Below are 19,580 nucleotides of genomic sequence, written 5' to 3'. Positions count from 1 at the left end.
ATGCAAAGTGGCAGAAATTCACCCAGTCCCCTCAAAAATCTCAGTGTCCTGAGCCAACAGCCTGACTAAGCTGTGCTGGCAGCACACAGATGTCATTACCATTTGCAGGCTGCTGTGCAACGTGCAGAAGCTGCCTCCAGCCACGAGTTTCCAACAGAGACCATCAGAATTATCTGACAGCACTGGGGAAACCTCCTTGTGCTGCTTCCCACCTTGTTGCCCCCCCAGGATGAAGCTCAGAGCCAAGCAGTGATTCCAGCACGTCCCTTGGCTTCAGCATTTGGGTGCTTAGCAGCTGCTCTTGGCCAGGAATCCATGGCAGGGTGTGCATATGGAGAAGGGAGCAGCAGTGGGCCAACCCCAGCTCACCAGAACAAACGGGATTTTATACACTGCTGCTTAAAGGCAATTACACAAGGCCACCAACACAGGAAGAGCTGCCAATGCTATGGCAAACAATAAATTAAGATGTGGTACCAACGTGGCAGACCCTATTCAAGGCCACACAACTGCTTTAGTTTCAACCCTAGATCAACCCCAGCACTTGTTAGCAGAGATCTTCTGCAGCGTGACACCCACTACCCAGAAATCCCTTGTCCCACAAGATGTAGCTTTGTTTCATCAGGTCATGATGCCACAGATCCTCTCTGCAGTAGCCAAAACACATCATCAGGCACAGGTCCTGCCTCTCACTGAGGCCCCTTTTGCTCATGGGTAGCATGGGGTCAATTCAGTTGTTCTTGCCCAGCAGCACTGGGATTTCTCTCTTGAATCCCTGCATGGTGCTGTCTAGACAGCTCTTAACCTTCCCACCACTGGTGCTTACCAGCAACCACCCATCCCAAATGAGACCTCCTCTGTGCTCTCCCTGTAGGTGGGAACTCCCCCAGCACTGGCACTACAGAGTTTTCTGAGACTGCAAACCACCAGAGAGAAGGACTCAGCTCAACCCAGAGAGCTCTTCCAAAAATCATCACTTAGTGCCTTTATCAATGAAGATCCATCTTGTATACATGCACCACATGCATCAAATCACTTAGGTCAGATTTTCTGACCAAAACAGCAATTATTTTAAAGTCTTTGTTACAGTGACTTCAGCATTTACCCTATCAAGCTCTTAAAGCATCCACTTTCAGCTCTGGCATTTCTATTTTGTGAATTCAAAAGCAATCTCAGAGTCAGAAGGCTTTTAAAAACAGTCATCAAATGAGTAAATGGAGCAGAATCCAGTCAAAAAAAAAAGAGAATTCTTAATAAAATTAAATACTTAGAATACGAGTGACAGAGCTTATGGGCATATATACAAAATGGTTTAATCCATTCATATCCATTTGTCTTTAAGTTCTTAGCCCATAGATGACACAACAACAACAAAAAAAAAAAAGCCTATGAAACTCAGATGTCATTGAAGGGGTAAGAAAATAGGTTTTGGACAATGAGGGGATAAAAACCTACATGAGCCTTCCTGTGCTTCCTTCACTTTTCACCACCCATCCCAGCACTGCTCCTGGGCACCATCCGCTCCCGCTGATCTTGTGAGCATAATCCTCCCACAATCTTTTCCAGATGCCCCCAGAGCAGCAGAGAAAGCTAACTCCATGTGACAAATCCTGTGCTTCAGCATTAGACCACAAAGACTGTATCTTTTTTTCCTTCCTTATGATCCCTCACATCCTTAAGAGTTGAACCAAAGTGGGGACGCTCTGATCTGATGTGTGGAGGTATGGCTAAAAAGGCTCTGAAACACACAGAGCTGTCCTTCCACAGATCTTCCTTCTCCTGATGCTGCTGAATGCATACATCCTGAATGAAGATTAAGACCAGGGCACTAATGGAAGAAATAGAATAGTTCATTTTAACAGCCGTTGAAAAAGGATTATAGCTTTCCATTTTGTCTTGGGAACAAAGGTCAAGTCATCTGTCCCCTTTGTTAAACAGCTTTAATTCTGCACAAATGGGACTGGATGTGTAAAAGATTTATTTCTAGAGATGAAGATGTTATTAGATTCTATGTTTTGCTGCATCACATTAAAGAAGACAACACAGATAATTTCCTACTTTCACCAGACCTCCCTAGAAGAGAACCGAAAAAGAACTGGGCCTATAGCTGTTGGGCATCAATATTATTAAAATGCATGCACCTAAAGGAAAAGTGTTCGAAAATGGTTGCAGAGGGGGCTGAGACTGAAACAGCCACAATACAAGATCACCAGTATGGACAATAAGGGTAGATAGGCACTGGCACAGGCTGCCCAGAGAGTTGGTGGTGCCCAATGCCTGCAAACAGCCAAGGTGAGGCTGGATGGGCTCTGAGCACCTGATGAAGCTGTGGGTGTCCCTGTTCACTGTGGGGGAGTTGGACCAGATGGCCTTTAAGGGTCCCATCCAACTCAAAGGATTCCATGATTCTATGACTAACAAAACTACAGGCAAGAGCTGCAAAACGTTTAGTAGTAGTGAGGCTAATTTCACACATCTGTATATAGGAGAGCCTGAGCCAGCCTCTTACATGGAAGGAGAAACTAAAGGTAGGCAACAAGGATGCTCACAGGATGAATTCCTAACGATGTTTGAAATTTACAGGTATTTAGGGTTTGATAAGCCAGAATTTGTTTCTGAGGGGGAAAAAAAAAACAAAACCACAGCAGTAGCTTTCATTCAGACAGGCTGGTCCAGAAAATGAATGCTTGTGTTTCATCTTTGTTTCCTGAGGAAGTCCAGTGGAATCCTGTCTAGCTGCTGACATGTCCTTTACAAAGCCTTACTAGGCAAGCAGATGAAAGCTGAGCTTGGAAACATTTGCCAACACCAACGCTGTTTCCCTCCCTCTCCATTAAAGTCTCTTATCTGAGGTACTAAGAAAGCGGCTTGCACAGCACTCAGCACTGCAAAACTCTGGGATTCCCAACACCAATTTCCCTATCCAAGCACAGATGCTACTTTTTTTTTTCCTATTCACATCCTTGAACATCATCTAATCACACGCATTTCATCAAAATATAATTTTTCCCCCTCCACAGATGTCTCTCTTTGAAGTCTATTACCAGCATTCAAAAGCAATGAGAGCCACAGCAGGGACCTCAGCTGAGTTTTGAGGGCAACCAACAGTGTTTGCATGGAGGACATACCTGTTTCTGGGGGCTTCAAAGGCAGCCTGCTTTGGTGAACAGGTAATATCTCCAGCTTGACGTTCTCTGAGGTGGCAGCTAAAAGCTGAGTTGCCTCTAATAAGGAGCAGTGCTCTGTGCTTGTGCCATCGATGGAAAGAATATGGTCACCAACATGCAGTGCTCCACATCTGCAAAGGAAATGGCAAGAGTAGTTATATGCACAGTCAAATTCATGTCCTTATGGTTGGGAGCAGAAATGGACAAATTCTACCTGTTTTGCTTCATCTGAATGTATTTCCACATCTCATTTTTTCACTTTGAACATCAGCTTCAAGCATTGACAAAAATACCAACTGCAATGGTCCAAGTCTACACTAGTGATGCTGGAGGCTTGGGAAAGATCTTTTAAGTTTTCAGTAGTGCACAGTCATAGCCAAGCTGGGCATTCAACCAACAGGACAGTAAGCCCTACCTACCTGCTCTAAACAGGATGTTCCACAGCTCCAGTACAGTCATATCTGAGATTTTAAATCACTGCTCAGCTTATATATGTCCTGAACTGCATTCATTCATAGTGAAGAGTGTCCACCCATGATAGGTCAGCATGCTTAAGAGCTACAAACACGTGGACATAGCCAGTTCAAGGAAAGGTGAGGAATGATAACATGACTGAAAAGGGGCTGAAATGCAGTGAAGGAAAAAGCAGAAGTGGAGCAGTCTGTTCAGCTCTGTACCTGTCCACCACGCTGGCTGGCTTGATCTTATCAATGACAATGACCTGCTTGTTCCGATGCGTGCTTGTCGTCAGTGTGATTCCTAGTGTTGATCCTGGAGTCTTTGCTATTTCAACTAGCAGAGGTCCTGAAGCATTCGTTACAGTATCTGCAAAACAAGAGAGAAGATTCTTCTCACAAAGCCATTGACAGTAGCAAAATACTAAAACACAGAAGTGAACGGAGGGATGGCCAATTCTGCTGACCTGATTATATTTGATGGTTTGGACATTCTACACCCTCGCAACCCTGCATCACATGGCAAGTTAACAAAGAAGGAAATTCAAGAAGCAAAACCGCTTCTGCACAGAATATGTATGAGAGCAAAGAGCGATTACAAAATTCACTCATGGAAACCACCCTCTTGCCTCTCATTTTTAAGTTAAGTAACAAAAAGGAAGAGAATGCTCAAAGTCTGTGCTGCGGTCACATCAACAATATTAAAAGAGAAGCACAAAAAGGCAAGTTCACAAGGACATCACTATTTGAGGGCTCTCTCCAAACAAACTGAAAAGGGCCCAAAGGAAACAGGATCCCACTTCCTGAGACATTCAGAAGCCCCACATGCTGAAGACCAGCACAAGTCAGCACCTCCTGGTGCACCAGCACTGCAGTACCACTGCATGTTTCTGCCTGTGGAAGCAGACACAGAGCTTCCTACCACACGCTTTGCTTGACTTCCATGAGAGCACTTCATGGAAACCCAATCATCCACTTCAAAGGAAAGACTGCGAAAGCCCTCCAAGAGCCTGATGCCTCCTCAGCGCTTCATTATTCATGGTGAGGCTTTTCTCTTCCAAAGCCCTGCTCCACTAAAAACGCTGATGCTACTTGGCTCCAAAATATGATGCATGGCTCATTCTTGCACTCTGATAAATGGAAGCATTGATGCAGATCATGGAAATCAAGCTGCTGCAAGATCATTCCAGGGATTTGTTGAAGGTTCTGAGTCTCTGGAGACAGATTTTTTGGTTGTGTAGGGATCAGTAGACTCCGGTCTACTCATGGTGTCCATTTTCCAGAAGGAGGAAGAAGAAGGAATGAGCAATAACGAAGACTAGGCAAGACTTCAAATGAAACACTATTTACTCAGCTGAAAAGGGCTACTGGACAGACCTGAAGGCCCTGGCACAAAGCACAGCTCCATCTCAACAAAAAAGTACCCAGAACAGTTGGGTATAGGCTGTGGAAAGTGCACTGAAGCTTTCATTAGCAAAGGAAGAACCAAGAGACCAGGAACCTCCAACAGCATCAGCTACACATTGGTTTTGCAGCCCATGTGTGTTCAGTACACATCCTCTGAAAGTGACATGTTCACACACATACATTTCTTCAGCCAAAGGGAGAAAGATAGGAAAAATGGTCATGGAAACAGCATGCTAGAGTGTTAGACCTCAGTTATGTTTTCAAGGAAGATAGGTCCCTTCCTTCAGCCCATGGCCACTCTCAACCCTGCACAGCATGGACCATCCTGATGTCCCTTTAATCCTCATCTCTGGTGCCACAGACAAGACAACACGTTCAAATACATTTTACAGAGGCATTTGATTGAGAAATACCAGCTGAGTCACTAGGTTTGACTCAAATCAAAGGTCAAGAGCCTGCAATTTAGCAATATTTGTGAGGCTTGATTAACACAGGGCCATTACACACAAGCTAATTTAAAACAAAATGCTAAGAGGGCAGTGCACGCAGTAACCTTCCTGCAGGGAGTCAATGCACACTGCTGCTTCAGCACCTGCCCCATCAGGCATGTCTGCAACATCCTCAAGCATCCATGGCAAAGGAACAGCTCTCCTGTGTTCCAAAAGAAAGGCAGAAAGGCATCTGCTTATTTCCATGTTTACCTGCCATCAGCCAAGGGCCATGTGTCCCCCAGCCCAGCCCCTTCACCAAGAGCTCATTTTCTAAGTGTAGTGCTCCCTTCTGGCTGTTTGCATTCCCACACTGATACCAGTAGCTGTTTTTCCCTTCCCTCATCATTGTCCCTCAGTCGGTAAAGAGAATGTCTGTAATAATTGTGATCTGGGGACAAAGCACTCATCTCTGGTTGCAGTTATTAGCTGTTGCCTGGCTAAATCAGCAGCAAATATTGTTAAGCTACAAGTTCTGCATCATTTTGCTTTACGGGGTGGGGAAAAGCAATCTGTGAAGAAACTAGCTAAAAAGGGGCTGGTTTTACACCTTCTTAGGACATATCTGGTCGTGGCCCACTGTATAACAGCACAAGAAGAATCACTGCACAGAACCTTGTGCTCACTCAACCCTGCCAGCTTTAGGTGGGAGAGTTACTTAAGAAGAAATACTGAGACACTTTAACAGCTATTTTTGCTTCAAGTCAGGAACTAAAACAATCAGCTTTCTGCAGCATAGGCACCAAGGGACCATACAAACAACAAAACTCCAAAAAGCCCATTACCCATGCACCACTAAATGCTTGCTTCTATTCAAACTGGAAAGCTCTGTGCAAACTTGGCTCTGCCTGCTGCTCCCCAGAGAGGACAGCCCTCACTGACCTCTGTTGAGCTACCACAATCAAAATCATTTCCAAAGGTAGAAAATAGAGTTTAGGTATTTTTGCCCAGAGAGGGTGTGAGTGCCCCATCCCTGGATGTGCTCAAGGTCCAGCTGGATGGGGCCCTGTGCAAGCTGAGCTGGTGGGTGGCAACCATGGCATCGGGTTGGAACTGAAAGATCTTTAGGGTCTCCTCCAACATAAATCCCTCTATGATTTTCTGTTTTCCACAATTTCAGGCTTTCTTCTGTTTTCTTGAATTTCTAAGGAGCAGCTGCGCCTGTAACACGGCAGAAACCAGGCAGCACACAGGTAGCTGCAGAGACATTGGGCTTTCCTTCCAGCTTTCCCAGCAGAGCACGTGTCAGTGTGATACACAGCTGCCCAGCTCCTGGCAGCCTCTCCACACAGGGACACAGCTCTAAAATCAGTACATGTATCCTCACAGTGTTTATTGAGAAAGGAAGGGCAGTTTAGGGGAAGGAGGCTGAGAAAGAAACAGAAAGCCTTCAGGGATTGCAGGATTTCCCTTACTTTACAGCATCTCTCTTGCATGTTGCATGGAACAAGTCCTGGCATTCTCAGCTCTGTTTACTCAGCAGTGGGGAGGTATTAAACTCCTTTCGATTTGCCTCCTCGCTGGTAAATCAGAAAACAACCTGATCCAACTCCTGTTCCTCACTGGACCTCAGGCTCACACGTGCTGTGCTGGTCTGTGAGATCTGCAGAAGAGATTCCAAACTACTCCAGCTTGCAGCTCCAGCGGAGGCAGAAAACCCCTCTGGAGACATAGCTGCAACATCAAATCTGAGCACACAGCTCACTGAGCTTCCAGAGCCGGCACAGCTTTGGACTCTGTGGTAACCTAAAACTCATTAACTACACTCCCTGCAGTAACAGCTGTGTGTCACAAAGCCAGCTCAAAATGACTTTATAGTAGCTAATAATAAACTCTTTCCCAGGGAGTGAATCTGAAAATCAAATGGAAAAAAAGATATAATGCCCTCAAACTTGGTATCTACTGTGTAGATAGATCATTTTTAGAAATAGCCATCCTCTGCCCTCCAGTAAGTTCTGTCTTTTCTGGGGTCAGTCAGTTGGACACTCCTCGTTTATTTCAGAAGCAGATCTGAACTGAAAGCTCTAAGAAAGGAAACAGCTCTAGAATTAAACAGGGTCAAAATTCAGAAGCCAAGCCACAGCCACAGCAAGCCAATGCCTGCTTGCAGCTCACTGCCCCGCACAAAGCTAGTATCAGTATTTGTAGTGCTGGTAGAGCGCCAACATTCCAACCCACTTCAATTCCAACTTCTACACTAGAAACTCCTCTTTTTTTTCCCCCCTTTCTAAAATCAGTCGACATTCCCACTGGGACACGTCATCAGATAAGGGCATTTCAAATACCTTCAACTAAGTCAGCTTTGAACTCGACCCCCTACTCCCACTCAGGCAGCAACTTTTCTACTGAAATCAAGTGACCCCACCACTCCCTTTAGCCCCACATACTTTGCAGGCAGGCAGAGCAAATACCACCCCAGTCATCCTGGCCTTACCCATGATGGTCACATCATACTCGATCTGGAAGAGTGCCTCCTGGCTGCACTGCCGCAGGATGTTGAGGGCGTCAGCATGGGTCACACTGTGCAGAGGGATCCCATCAACACTCAGCAGCCTGTCCCCAATTTTCAAGGACCCTTCTCTACAGGAAAACACAGGCAAAAGTTACTACTTTTTGTGTGTGTATATGTGTGTCTGCGTATATGTGTCAGTTACTTTGATCCTTAGGAGTTGAGCACTCCCTGGGACAATAGCTTGGGTTATTTATAGTGCCAGGCCCACCACGTTAAATTAGCAGCATGAGAACACATAGGCTGCTTCTCACTTTCTGACATAGCATCAGCTCTTCATCTGCACAGGGTTAATTAAGTGGCTGCCTGCGGAAGAGGAGCCTCTGGTGTTCCCATACATAGGTCACACTGAGCACCAGATCCATTCTCCCCTGTACACCAAGGGTCCCACTCCACCTCTGCAGGACCAGCATAAACAGCCTTGGGGAGACCCCAGCAATGAGGACAAGAAGGATATTTGTCCAAAAGGGCAGTGAAAGCTCCTGGCCTGTCCTGTGGCAGCAAATGCTGGAGGTGCTGTACCTGTCTGCTGGGCCACCCGGCCTCACGTAGGTGAGCACAAGCGGTCTGGATTTGTGCCAGTCTTCATGGGCTCCTCCTGTAAGCAAACCAGGAAAGCTGTAAGTCACTGGAGGTTTGAGACTCTGAATGAAAGTGCTGAGAAAGTAGAGACATTCATCATATAACAGCTGACACAGCTCGAAAGCAAAGAGTGCCCTAGATTAGGCAGCCAGCAGGCCTTAAACGGCTTCACAGACTGCTCTCTGGGGCACACTTTTGCTTCTTGTCTGTGGTATGACATTCACCTTCTTTTTTTCCTCTACTTGCTTCCAAAAACACTTCTGCCAGTATTTGTACCCCATTCATTTCCCAGCAATGAAGCCACTAACCTCTGAGCACAAAGCCAAAACTGTTGCCTTCCTTGTAGAGGGACACCTCAATGGTCTTGGGAATAATGCCAGCACTGCTTTCTGGCACTAAAGGAAGAGAGAACAACTTGGTTACCCCCAGACAAACCTTTTCCATTGCACTCTGCAAAATAATAACAAAACTCAGCCAAACATCACTAAAATGAAAGTCTATCCCCTATCTCTGTATTGTATCTTCCCTGTTTAAAGGCACAAAACCCAATCTAGACACACAAATCTTTCCTAGAGCCAACTACTGTGGTCAGGGATGATGTGACCAGCTCAGCATTGTGTGTTTCCTCTCAAATTTGTCTTGGCTAATACTCTGACATTCAAGTAAAACCCTCCCGTTTATCAATGAGCTTTAATGTGTTCAGCATTACTCAAAGCCCAGAACCTTCTGCCATGGATGGAAACTTACTTTAAAAAAAAGCCAGAAGCAGGAGTTGAGCCACTGGTTGACCTTAAAGAAAATGAAAATCCCAAATCCTCAGTGCAAAAGGTTGAGGGGTTTTATTCCCTTCCCTCCTACATTTTGACTTTAAAAAAAGATTAAGTGAATCCTTTAAACTGATCCCAGGAGCAATTCGGTAATTTTATATTAAATACACAGTACTATTTAATGTACAAAAGTAAAGAGAAAAAGAAAGAAAACTGTTTCTGCCTCTTGCCATCTGCTGCTGTTTAATGATTTATTGAAGTACTGCTGTGAATATGAGACAATTTTCCAATCTTCTCCATTCAGAATGGTGAGTGGCATTTTAGTCTCGTCCACTACAAAAAGATCAATTTGCAGTTTTCAAACCAGCTGCAACAAATGGCCGCAGGGATGACCAGAGAAACAGGAGGCAGCCAGGCACATCCATGCCAGCCCTTCCCCTGGCTCAGGAGGGGTTTTAGAAGCCAGTCTCCCCTCTGTGCTCAGTGATTGAGTTGGTCCTCACTGCCAAACACCCCAAGGGCTTGGGACCTGCCCCAATTAGGGTTAAACTCACCCCAAAGACTGAGACGCGGTGCCCATGTGCAGGCAGGGAGCCCTGGGGACCAGGCTACAGCAAGGCCAAATATATTCCCAGACCAGAACCCTGCACAGGTGCTCTGCTCCTGCACTGAGTGCTGACAGGGATGCAGCCTCGATATACTTCAAAAGGGAAAAGCTTGGGGCACAGGAAGGCTCCCATACTAAGAGAAGGGCATAAAGCATCAACAAATGAGTTAGGAAACGGTCCAATTTCTGTCCTAAGCATCCAAGCATGAAGTTCTGCAGCAGTCTTTCATAAGAGCAGAGAAGCCTCAGCTAGAATTGATGCAGGGCTTGGTTTATTCATGAAAGAGATTATATGACACAGTGGCCTGAAAACTAGACTTAGACTTGGTCTCTTCCAAAGCAGGAAATTATAAAGTGGGGAGAAAAAAATGGAAACCCACACATAAGCTATTGAATTGCACTACATTTCTGCTTTTTGCCTGGGGAGAAAGAAGCGAGTGCACACAGCGACAGCAAACCCTCACCACAGATAAAAGCACAAGAGCAACCAACAGTGAACTGGAGCAAGGCAACAGTGGACCATTCCCCGTATCTTGCTGCATCTCTTTGTTTGGATTAGTCATAAACAGCATCAATAATCCCATCTGAGAAAAGTCGCTATTTCAGTGTGTTCTTCCTGCTCAATCAGAACGGAGACATTTTGCCTCGCTGCTATTGATTGAGCTATGCGGTATTGGCACTGCTCCTCAGCTGGAAGGACAGCTTATCAGATTCCTAATAGCCAGGCTCACAGCTAAGCAGAAAGGTTAAGAGTTGTCATCTCCAGTGAGCGTGAAATCATGGAAAACTTGAACCATGGGGTTTGAGTGTTGGATTTGTTGGTTGTCATTTATGTATTCTGTATTTTTTAGGTAAATGCAGAAACTGCAGCAGAGCTGTAAAATGTCAGATATCAGGGGTAGAACGCTTAGATTTCATTAGTTTTGTTTTTCCCTTGCTGTTTTTTTTCTACTTCTTCTGCCCAGTCATTCTGTTTGACCCTCTGAATAACAGTAATAACCAGGGAGATCACTTTCACAAAGGGAAGGCTGTAATGAGAAGGTGAACTGAGGTATCTGTTTGTTATAATCAGAACAAACAAATCAGTGCAAAAGCACACGGTGTCCCACAAGCCCTGTTTATGTCACCCAGGCTTGCCAGCCTCTGCCCAGGGTCCCTTAGCTAGAAGGCAGATTGCTTCAGCTTCCATCTGAAAACACCAAACATTTCAAAGCATCTTGAGCAATAACAGCACTTTCTGTCGTTCAGAAAAGAGTACCTGGCAATATATCCTTAGAACCAAATAAAACCTCCCGTAATCACACTTCAGAAGGGGGAAAAAAAAGACAAAAAGGCTGAAGCAGCATCAGGAGGCAGATTGGCCTGTGCTACCAAGTCACTCTGAGACAGATCTAATCAGCCATCTCCCGTCGGTGTGCATGATCAGGCACCCGCTGTGCTGGAAAAAGCACTCTGCTCCAACCCCACACAGCACAACTGCATCCAGTGAGCTCATGAAGGCAGAACAGCACCACATCCCCAGGTCCTGCTTTGGCCACAGTGACCCAAGCACAAGCAAACCCATCTATACCCCAGATTAAAGCATGGCTAATGAAAAAGAGCAGGGCTGTCATGGTACCCACCGGCTGGGGGAAGTTCATACTCGACTTCCAGCACTACCCTTTCACCCACGTTTTTCAGCAGGCTTATGATCTCATCGTGCCGCAGCTTGGTCAGGTTGATGCCATTCACCGACTTGATGTAATCCCCAACGTTCAGCTGGTCACTTCTGTGAACGAGGAGGAAGAAAGCAGGGGTAGCACAAAGCCTCCACCATAACCAGGTGGGTAGTGCCTGGCAGCCTTTGATAACCATGAGATTTTGTGAACAAGGCACCAGGCTGGGCTGCTCTTAGCTGTTTGACTGCACATGCCTGTGCTCAGAGAGGAATGCTAAAATTGAAGCCATCTATCTTTCCTAGTGGCAAACGTTCAGATCGGTACATACAGTAACAATTGCCACATGCACTTTCACAACCTTCTCTTTTTGTTGCTCAATTCCCATTCACGTAGAGCAATCACTCAAAGAGAAGCGTACCAGGAGCTGTCTGAAATAAAATTCAACAGAAGAAAAGAAAACATCTTGCTTTTCGCCTGTTTTCTACAAAGCTGTTCAATTACTCCCTCCCTTTCTCTGCTTCTTGGAGCCTTTCTTTTCTCATTCTTTTCCTGAGCCAGTAATGTTACCTACACACTCAGTATTCAGAACAGATACAATATTAAACCACTTAGCTTGATCAAGATGTATTGTACCATGCAGCTCTCCTGACAAGGCTGCCTAATTTCACAGAATCCCAAATATCCCTACACAAAAATTCAGAGCATAATTGCACAGAACATGGGAAACAGCTCAAAATAGAAGGCATTTGACTTACTGAAGCAACAACTATGTATTGAGGCACTTGGGAGGAAAAAAAAAGCAGCTTTGTGCCAATGATTTTAATTATAACTGTATTTGCAGAACATGGAACTACTCTTCCCCAGCTCTCCTGTGTCCTCAGTGCCCTATTTCCATCTCTTACCTTGCTGCCAGTCCTCCTGGCCTCAGGTTGGAGACCCTTGGCTTCCCATCTTTGTCCGTGCCACCTGAGATGGTCAACCCGAGGGTGCTTCCTTCCTTCTTGATCAGCTCCACGATGGTGACCCCTCTGAACTCCTCTGAAACATGAGGAATAAAGGCAGGCCCCTCAGTGGAAGGCATATTCCTCCCAGTCCCAAGGACATCCTTATCCTACAGGTGGTGGGAGAGTGAGCTGCAAAAGTGATGTTGTGATGCAGAGGTGTGTGCTGGTAGACCCACATGAAAAGCATGGCATGCAGGTCCAGAGGCAAGAGCAAGCAGGGCAAGGCAGGGCAGTGAGGGCTTGTGAGAGGATGAATTCATTGTGTTTCCAGAGTGGTGGCATCTAAGCCCAGGGAGATTACCTCCAGAACTATGTTTTATATAGACCAGGGTGGGTGTTTGGAGGGCTGCATGGCAGGCTCACATTCAGCAGGTGGGAGGATGTTATGGACCTGCAGTAGCTGCCTGCATGAACAGAGCAGGGGAAAATGTAAATGTGGTGATTTTAAAAACACCCTGAGACATCAATGCAGTAATGAGGTACGGAACATAGTGTGGAGAGGTGGGATCTTGTCAGCAGGAGGGAAAGGAGGAGAAGGCATGAACTCATTCATCCACAGCAGTTTCCCCACTCATCTGCATCTGGTCTAAGTCAGATGTCTTCCATAATAACCAACTGAAGCCATGAGACACATTTAAAACATACCTGGTTCAACACAAGCAAGCCCCAGTGCATTTGGCAGGGTCAGGTTTAGGGGATGCACATCCCACACCTGCTGCAGCAGTACTGCTCCTCCACTTTGTCTTCCTACAGTCCAGCAAGACTACGGGCTTTACAGTAACAATGTATCTAAATTATTTCAGCTTCGAGAGGAAGGAGGTAGGTGAGCTTGTTGGGAGCCAGCACTGGCCCAAGGAGAGACCAAGAGTTCAGCTGACCTGAAGGTGAGATGATCTGCTTGCAGAGGAAATGTTTGAAATATCTTTCATGCTATGATTTCCAAAGCAAGACAGGCTGTCTTAAATGACACACTGACATAGCACACCTGTGGTCATGGGGGACTTCCCTTCTCTGTTTCTCTTTCACTGGGAGATGCCATAATGACTCTAGCAATTGCACCTCCCTACATCCTTCCATGCTCTACCTGCTTGGTGAAGCACTTCCAAGAATAACCCATGCACTTGATTAACACAAGTGGAGGACATCTTTGCAATCTGGCAACAGTATGGAAGGCATTCAGGCACTGCTGGGTCCCTATTTAACATGACAACGGCAGCTTGTTGAGAAACATCAGGTCCATAATGCTCCTGCTCTTTAATCTCAAATGGTTTTGGTCCCTTGCCATCTCAGTAACTTATTCCTGAATACAGCTATGTAGGAACTCAGGGGCTGCCAGAAACTTTGTGGGGTTTCCCATCCATGCTGGAAGGAATGATTCTGTAATGCCATCCGGCACTATCCTGCAAATTTCCTCTCAGCTATAGACACAATGGATGTGCACATATGGTGCCCAAAGGAGAGATCATTAGCTCTTCAGTGGGGTTTAATTTTGATCCTTGATAAGTGTTTAAAAATGAGAACTCCCAGAGCACAGTTACCCACTGTTGTAGGTTTGAGGAGGCGTTACTGCTCGGAAAAAAGGCAAGTTCCTCAGATCAGTCTAAGAAGATAAGCAATACGGCACGTTGGTCAGTGCCTTTATAAACCCACTGCTGCTATCAGAGACTCACAGAGACATGGAAGTGAGTTGGTTAAGCAGGACCTGGACCTTCAAACCCTGGCCTTTAAGCATCTAATGAGAACAGTCTTGGATTTCTCCTATTAGCATGGGTGCATGGATTTTGCTGTTCAAACAATTAAAGGGCTCTGTTCCCTCCTCAGGCTCTACAACAAAAAAAGACAAATCTGTGATCAGGTGTTCAGTGGTCAGAAGATAAAATCTAGCCTCGGGCTCCATTAGGAAGGTGATGAGCTGTCTATAGAGCAGCTCACTGGCAGAGCACTGGCACAGCAAGCCCAGAACCTACAGCAACGATGTGCTGGAACAGGAGCCAACCCCCTCCTTTACCTGGGATGCTTTGCCTCCTGGAGACCAGGGCTGAGTCCATCCCACCAGAGTCCTTGCTCCCCTTTGAGTAAGGGCCATCATCTGGAAGCAGAGCAAACAAAAAAGCCGAGATTAGTGCTCAAAGCAACAAACAAAAGCAAAGCCAGATCACTGCAAAAAGTTTGTCTGTGTTAACACTGGAATTGGGATCATAACCCCATCACAGACTGTAGATGAGAAAAACAATTACCAGCCCTGGCTTCACACAGTATCATATGGACTATCCTGCATTTTAGAGAGGGAGGGGAAGAAATGCAGTGGCAGCGGTGCAATAGCATTATCTGATTTATTCCTCTGGGAGATAATCCATTAGGAGAGAAGAAAATTCCCTTGCTCCTGTAATTATGTGGCATAGCTGAGGACAGGGAGAGCTGTCACATTCATCTCACATGTTTTAAGCCTGTCATTATGCTTGTGAAGAAACTTAAGGATTTTTGAAATGGAGTTATACATCAGCACACTAACAGGGCACTAAATCACTATACTTGGATGAAATTGCCTATTCTTATAGATGCCATTATTTCAAAGTCACGTTTTCCTGCTGCTGTACAGCCTCTGTACAGTATAGAGAGCACCTTCTCTTAAGTGACTTTTAAAAAAAAAAAAAAAAGCAGAAGAAAGAGAAAATAGTGTTATGCACTTTAAAAGCACCGTGCAGCACAATTTGAAATTTAAATGTAAAGTATTTAAACATCTTTGTATTCTCCTATTGAAAGACGCATTGCATGGAGGTTACCTGCAGCAAAGAGAGCATCCTTCTACATGTTTCATTGACATACAGCTGAACTGTCTGTTTTCTGGCATTTCCTAAAAAGCCAGAGCTTTGTCAATCCATTATTTCCAGTGACTGTGCAGCATCAAATAACAACCACTCTGAGTGACCGCATTCCTGGATTGCCCTTCCCAATCCTTCAGCAGCTGTGAAGGCAACTTCTAAGCTGCCCATGATGGCATAAATACAGGTTACTGAAAACCCCATCCACATACTCCTGTCCACAGCCCTTCAGTAACTCGTATTTAAGTTTCAGAAGAGTTTGGGCCTCACTGTGTATAAAGGGAACAAAGAACCCAAACAGAAAACACAGCCTCATTCAAGACAGTGGTCTGCACACCGCGTAATTAAAACTGATGTTCAGTTTGCTGGCAGCCCACTTTCCCCACAAACAGAAAAATGCTGGTATAAATTGAATCGTGTGGGTTACATTTAAATGCAAAGAGTTGGGTTCTACTCACAGGCTTCAACACTTTTTGAAAGAAAAATGAAACAAGTTTCCACCTAAAGTCATTTCCAAAAAGGCAAAGCACATTAACGTACACATTAGCTTTCATTCTTGATGCTCCAGCTGAAGTAACTTCACAAGTTGAACAAAACTCAGTGAAATGGTTTAGTCAACTCAAATCTACATTTTCAAGCATTAAAAGTTTCAGCTAAAAAATATGCATCCTTCACTTTTTCAACCCATTTTGCAGCCAACAGAGGAACAGTATAGGTGTTCAAATCTTGGACTCTTCTTCTGCATCAGCTTTTCCATCACCATTAAACCAAAGATTTCTAATAAAGAAAGAATTAGCACTTGGCAGTACAGCATCACCAAGCCATGCCAAGTCTCTGCTGCCAAAGCACATTGAACCTTGGTACCCAAGCAGCCAGGACTGCTGTGAAGCAGGGGAATAAAGCTCTGCTTTCTGAAAGGAGGAAAATTCAAGTTTTGTGGCCACAGAGATCTCATGGCGTTACTCAATGACAGACAAACCAACAGCTATGGCTACTACAGCAAGTACCAAGTCAAGCCATTGATTTCAGGTAGGTGCTGGTACAGCCTGGCATCAACTTGCAAGCAGAAGGCTTGAAAATTCAAATTGCATTTTTAATGGCAGTGGTCTCTTGGGTGATGTGGAAGTCAGAGACAAGGTTAATCCAGGCTTAAAGACTATGGAAAAGTTTAATGTAGTTGGGATAGTTAAGTTTCAGCACCTAATTTTTTCTGAAAACAAAGCAAAGCCACTCGCCATCTCTCCTTCATCAGAGGTAAAGTTCCACAACTTTCATTCTCTATCCATGCTGTCCACATCCATCTTCACTTCTCTCTCCAGCAAGTTTTTCCTATAGCCAGCTTTACTCCACCTCTGCCATCCTGTCCCTTGCACAACTGCAGGCAGAAGACAAGAACATTGTGGGAGTATAAAATTGCATTTCCAAGAGGAGCACCAGTACAGTGCCTGTCCAACAGCTCCCAGCTCACATCACTCAGCCCAGCAGCCATAACCTCCTTTCATTGCTTTCTCAAATGGAGGAGCGTGTCGGAGGAGGAACCTCAAAATGGCAGCCCAGGATATCAGCACAAGACTTCTTTTTCAGCACTGGAAGGAGACCCTGAAGACATGCTTGCAAAATTCTCTGGGATGTACTGCAGGGAGCCTGCATCAGCCTGCCTTTGAACACACAGGACACTAAGGATGACAAGGACCACCCCGGCATGCAGCTACTTTCCATTCAAGAGCATCATTGCCAACTTTACCCAGGTAATACGCTTGAGGCAATGCTCTGCTGCAAGTGGGAACTCAAAGCTCCCAGAGAGCCACAGAAGATGATTTGAAGCCAACTTCATAATGTGCTGGCAAAGCAAAGCAGCCAACCATCTGCTTCCCATCAACACACCACCCTGGACCAAACAGCCACCAGCACTCTCCTGAGCTCTGTTCCCCCACTGCAGCCCCAATCACTATTAATATGAAATCCCATTTCATATTGCCCCCCCTACCCCAGCAGCTGTTTCTGGACATGTCCTGGCTGCCATTTCAGGTTAGTGATGAGTTACCAGCTGCCCCCAGCAGCCAACACCCATAGCCTAATCCGCAGCCATTGTGCACAATTAGCACTAAGCCCCCTGCACAGCGCTGCAGCCAAATCAACAGCAAATAATTAGCACCAGGGCTCCCCTTCTTCTATTTCTTCTCCCTTGAAAACATGGTTGATTATGCTAAAAATGTTTTGTTTTTTTTTCCCAACTCATTATCTAGCTAAAATGTTTGAACAGGAAGGGAAGCTGCCACACGGTGCATGCTGAAGTGTGAATTGGCGTTTGCTTGCATTTAGCATCCCTGCCGTGTGGCTCTTTGTTCATTTTCAGCCGGTTTCCTGCTCTGCCACTCAAGCTGGTATTAATGGAGACGCTTCAGAGAGGAGGTAGGAGGTTATTTTGCTTTTTAAAATAAGAAATCCAGCTCTTTTTGCTCTCTCTCAGTCCTTTCTCCTGCCTGGCACAGCACCCAGGCAGGGGAAGGCTGGTAGCCTGGTGCTCAATTGGCCCAAAAGGAGTGCCAGCCCAAGTGCTGAAAATTCATGAATCCCTTTACTCCCTCAATTTGGAAAGTAACTTTTCTCTTAAACCTATGTAGTTACTTCTGTGAGCTACCCATGCTGGAGCCATTAGAGGGATATTTTTCAAGCTTTTCCTCTCACACACAGCAGCCCCAAATTTCTCTAAAGCAAATATTCCGTGATTAGTGATTGTAAAGCAGCAGCGTTATTGCCAGCTCCAGATCTTTCAGAAAAGCTCACATCAGACTCTCAATAACACTGAGTGTGCAATGCTTTCTGTGCAGTTATCCCATGGGAATTTGTGTCAATACAAAAAAAGCTACTATAAGTTCTTTGAAAACATTTTTTGCCCTTTCAGTGCCATACTACCAGCAGGGAGAGCAGTGTTCCTTGTTCTTGTCCATACACATCCAGCTGTGAGCTCTTCCTCCCTGCAGGAAGTGTTGCAGAGTAGAAGCGTACATCACAAACACTGACAAAGAGTTGATTACTAGAAAAGACAAGAGCTTGATTTCCCCATTTCCCATGGCTGCCTCTGGTGAGGATTCTCTTAGGTCTCTCAAAAAGTCTGAACTCACTTTCCTACTCACGCCTTCCGCGTCTCTCCTGTAACCAAGATAGTTATTAGATCACTGATCATCCAGCAGCCAGATGGCTGATTTGCAGGAGTCAACTACAAAATTACTTATATCAATCCTAACTCATAGGAAATGCAGTTCCCCTGTAAGAGGAATTCCTGATCTTCTAAAGTGCTTTGACCTGTCATAGGACAAGCGGTAATGGCTTTATGTACTGCCGGGGGGGACTCAGGATGGATATTAGGAAAAATATCTTCTCAGAGTGACAATGCACTGGCACTGCTGCACAGGGAGCGCTAGCCAAGGCTGACTTGCTGCCTGAAATGCTCCTCCAACCCTATCTTGTGTGGTTTGGAGTCAGTGATTTGCCCAGTTTGGCCTGGGCAAATTCTCAGTAGCATCCAGCAGCCAAACGACAAAAACACGATCACTTTTCACAGTTACATCCCCCATGAGATGTGAGAACAGGCATCAGGAACCTCTGGCATCAGTTAGATCTGAAGCCAACCTCTGCAACAAAAGAAAGAGCTTCCTCAGAAAGAGCACTGATTTAAGAGTTCATTATCCCTGCCTGCAGGAGGGAAAGGTGTTTTTTTCATTTAGAGACGTTATTAGTCTATGTTATTAACAGAGATCACCTCTTAATGAAAATCGTCATTGGCTAAATAAGATTCTGTGACAATTAAGCTTGCTGTCTGCAAGCGTTCAGGCTCCTGGATTGTCTTAAGACAGTTCCTGCAGAGAAAGTGCATTAATCTTGTGGGAAAACCAAGAAGTAAAGCCTCCGATTTGTTTAATGGGAAAAAGAAAATACAGTTGGAAGCAGTTATTTAGCCATACAGTAATTGCATTGCCTATTTCAAGAACTGAATTCTAAAACAGCATTAAGACCCAAACACTGTTCATGCTAATGCAAAACAGTATTTTTTTTTTTATTTTTTTTTTTTTGCTAGCATAAAAGCTCTAGGTTGGACTCAGGAATCCAAATG

The 19,580-nt window shown here is 45.2% G+C and overlaps 1 protein-coding gene across 15 annotated transcripts in view; it reads right to left on the bottom strand.

Moving 5' to 3' along the window:
• Positions 1-19,580, bottom strand: part of GRIP2 (glutamate receptor interacting protein 2) — a 205,773-nt gene that overhangs the window by 31,940 nt on the left and 154,253 nt on the right. For all 15 annotated transcript variants that reach the window (XR_014934833.1, XM_085516841.1, XM_085516839.1 and 12 more), the window contains exons 2-9: positions 14,653-14,733; positions 12,543-12,678; positions 11,605-11,750; positions 8,917-9,003; positions 8,549-8,624; positions 7,952-8,097; positions 3,845-3,992; positions 3,129-3,298 (exon numbers count right to left, since the gene is read on the bottom strand). Coding sequence is in view for 14 of the 15 variants with exons in the window: in XM_085516841.1 (XP_085372967.1) it covers positions 3,129-3,298; positions 3,845-3,992; positions 7,952-8,097; positions 8,549-8,624; positions 8,917-9,003; positions 11,605-11,750; positions 12,543-12,678; positions 14,653-14,733 (990 nt within the window). In the remaining variant the exon portion in view is untranslated. The remainder of the gene's footprint in view (positions 1-3,128; positions 3,299-3,844; positions 3,993-7,951; positions 8,098-8,548; positions 8,625-8,916; positions 9,004-11,604; positions 11,751-12,542; positions 12,679-14,652; positions 14,734-19,580) is intronic.

The sequence above is a fragment of the Coturnix japonica genome, chromosome 15 (assembly GCF_054131305.1).
Source record: "Coturnix japonica strain WE chromosome 15, WE-NBRP24, whole genome shotgun sequence".
Lineage (NCBI taxonomy): Eukaryota > Metazoa > Chordata > Aves > Galliformes > Phasianidae > Coturnix > Coturnix japonica.
This window is presented reverse-complemented; position numbering and strand designations above follow the sequence as displayed.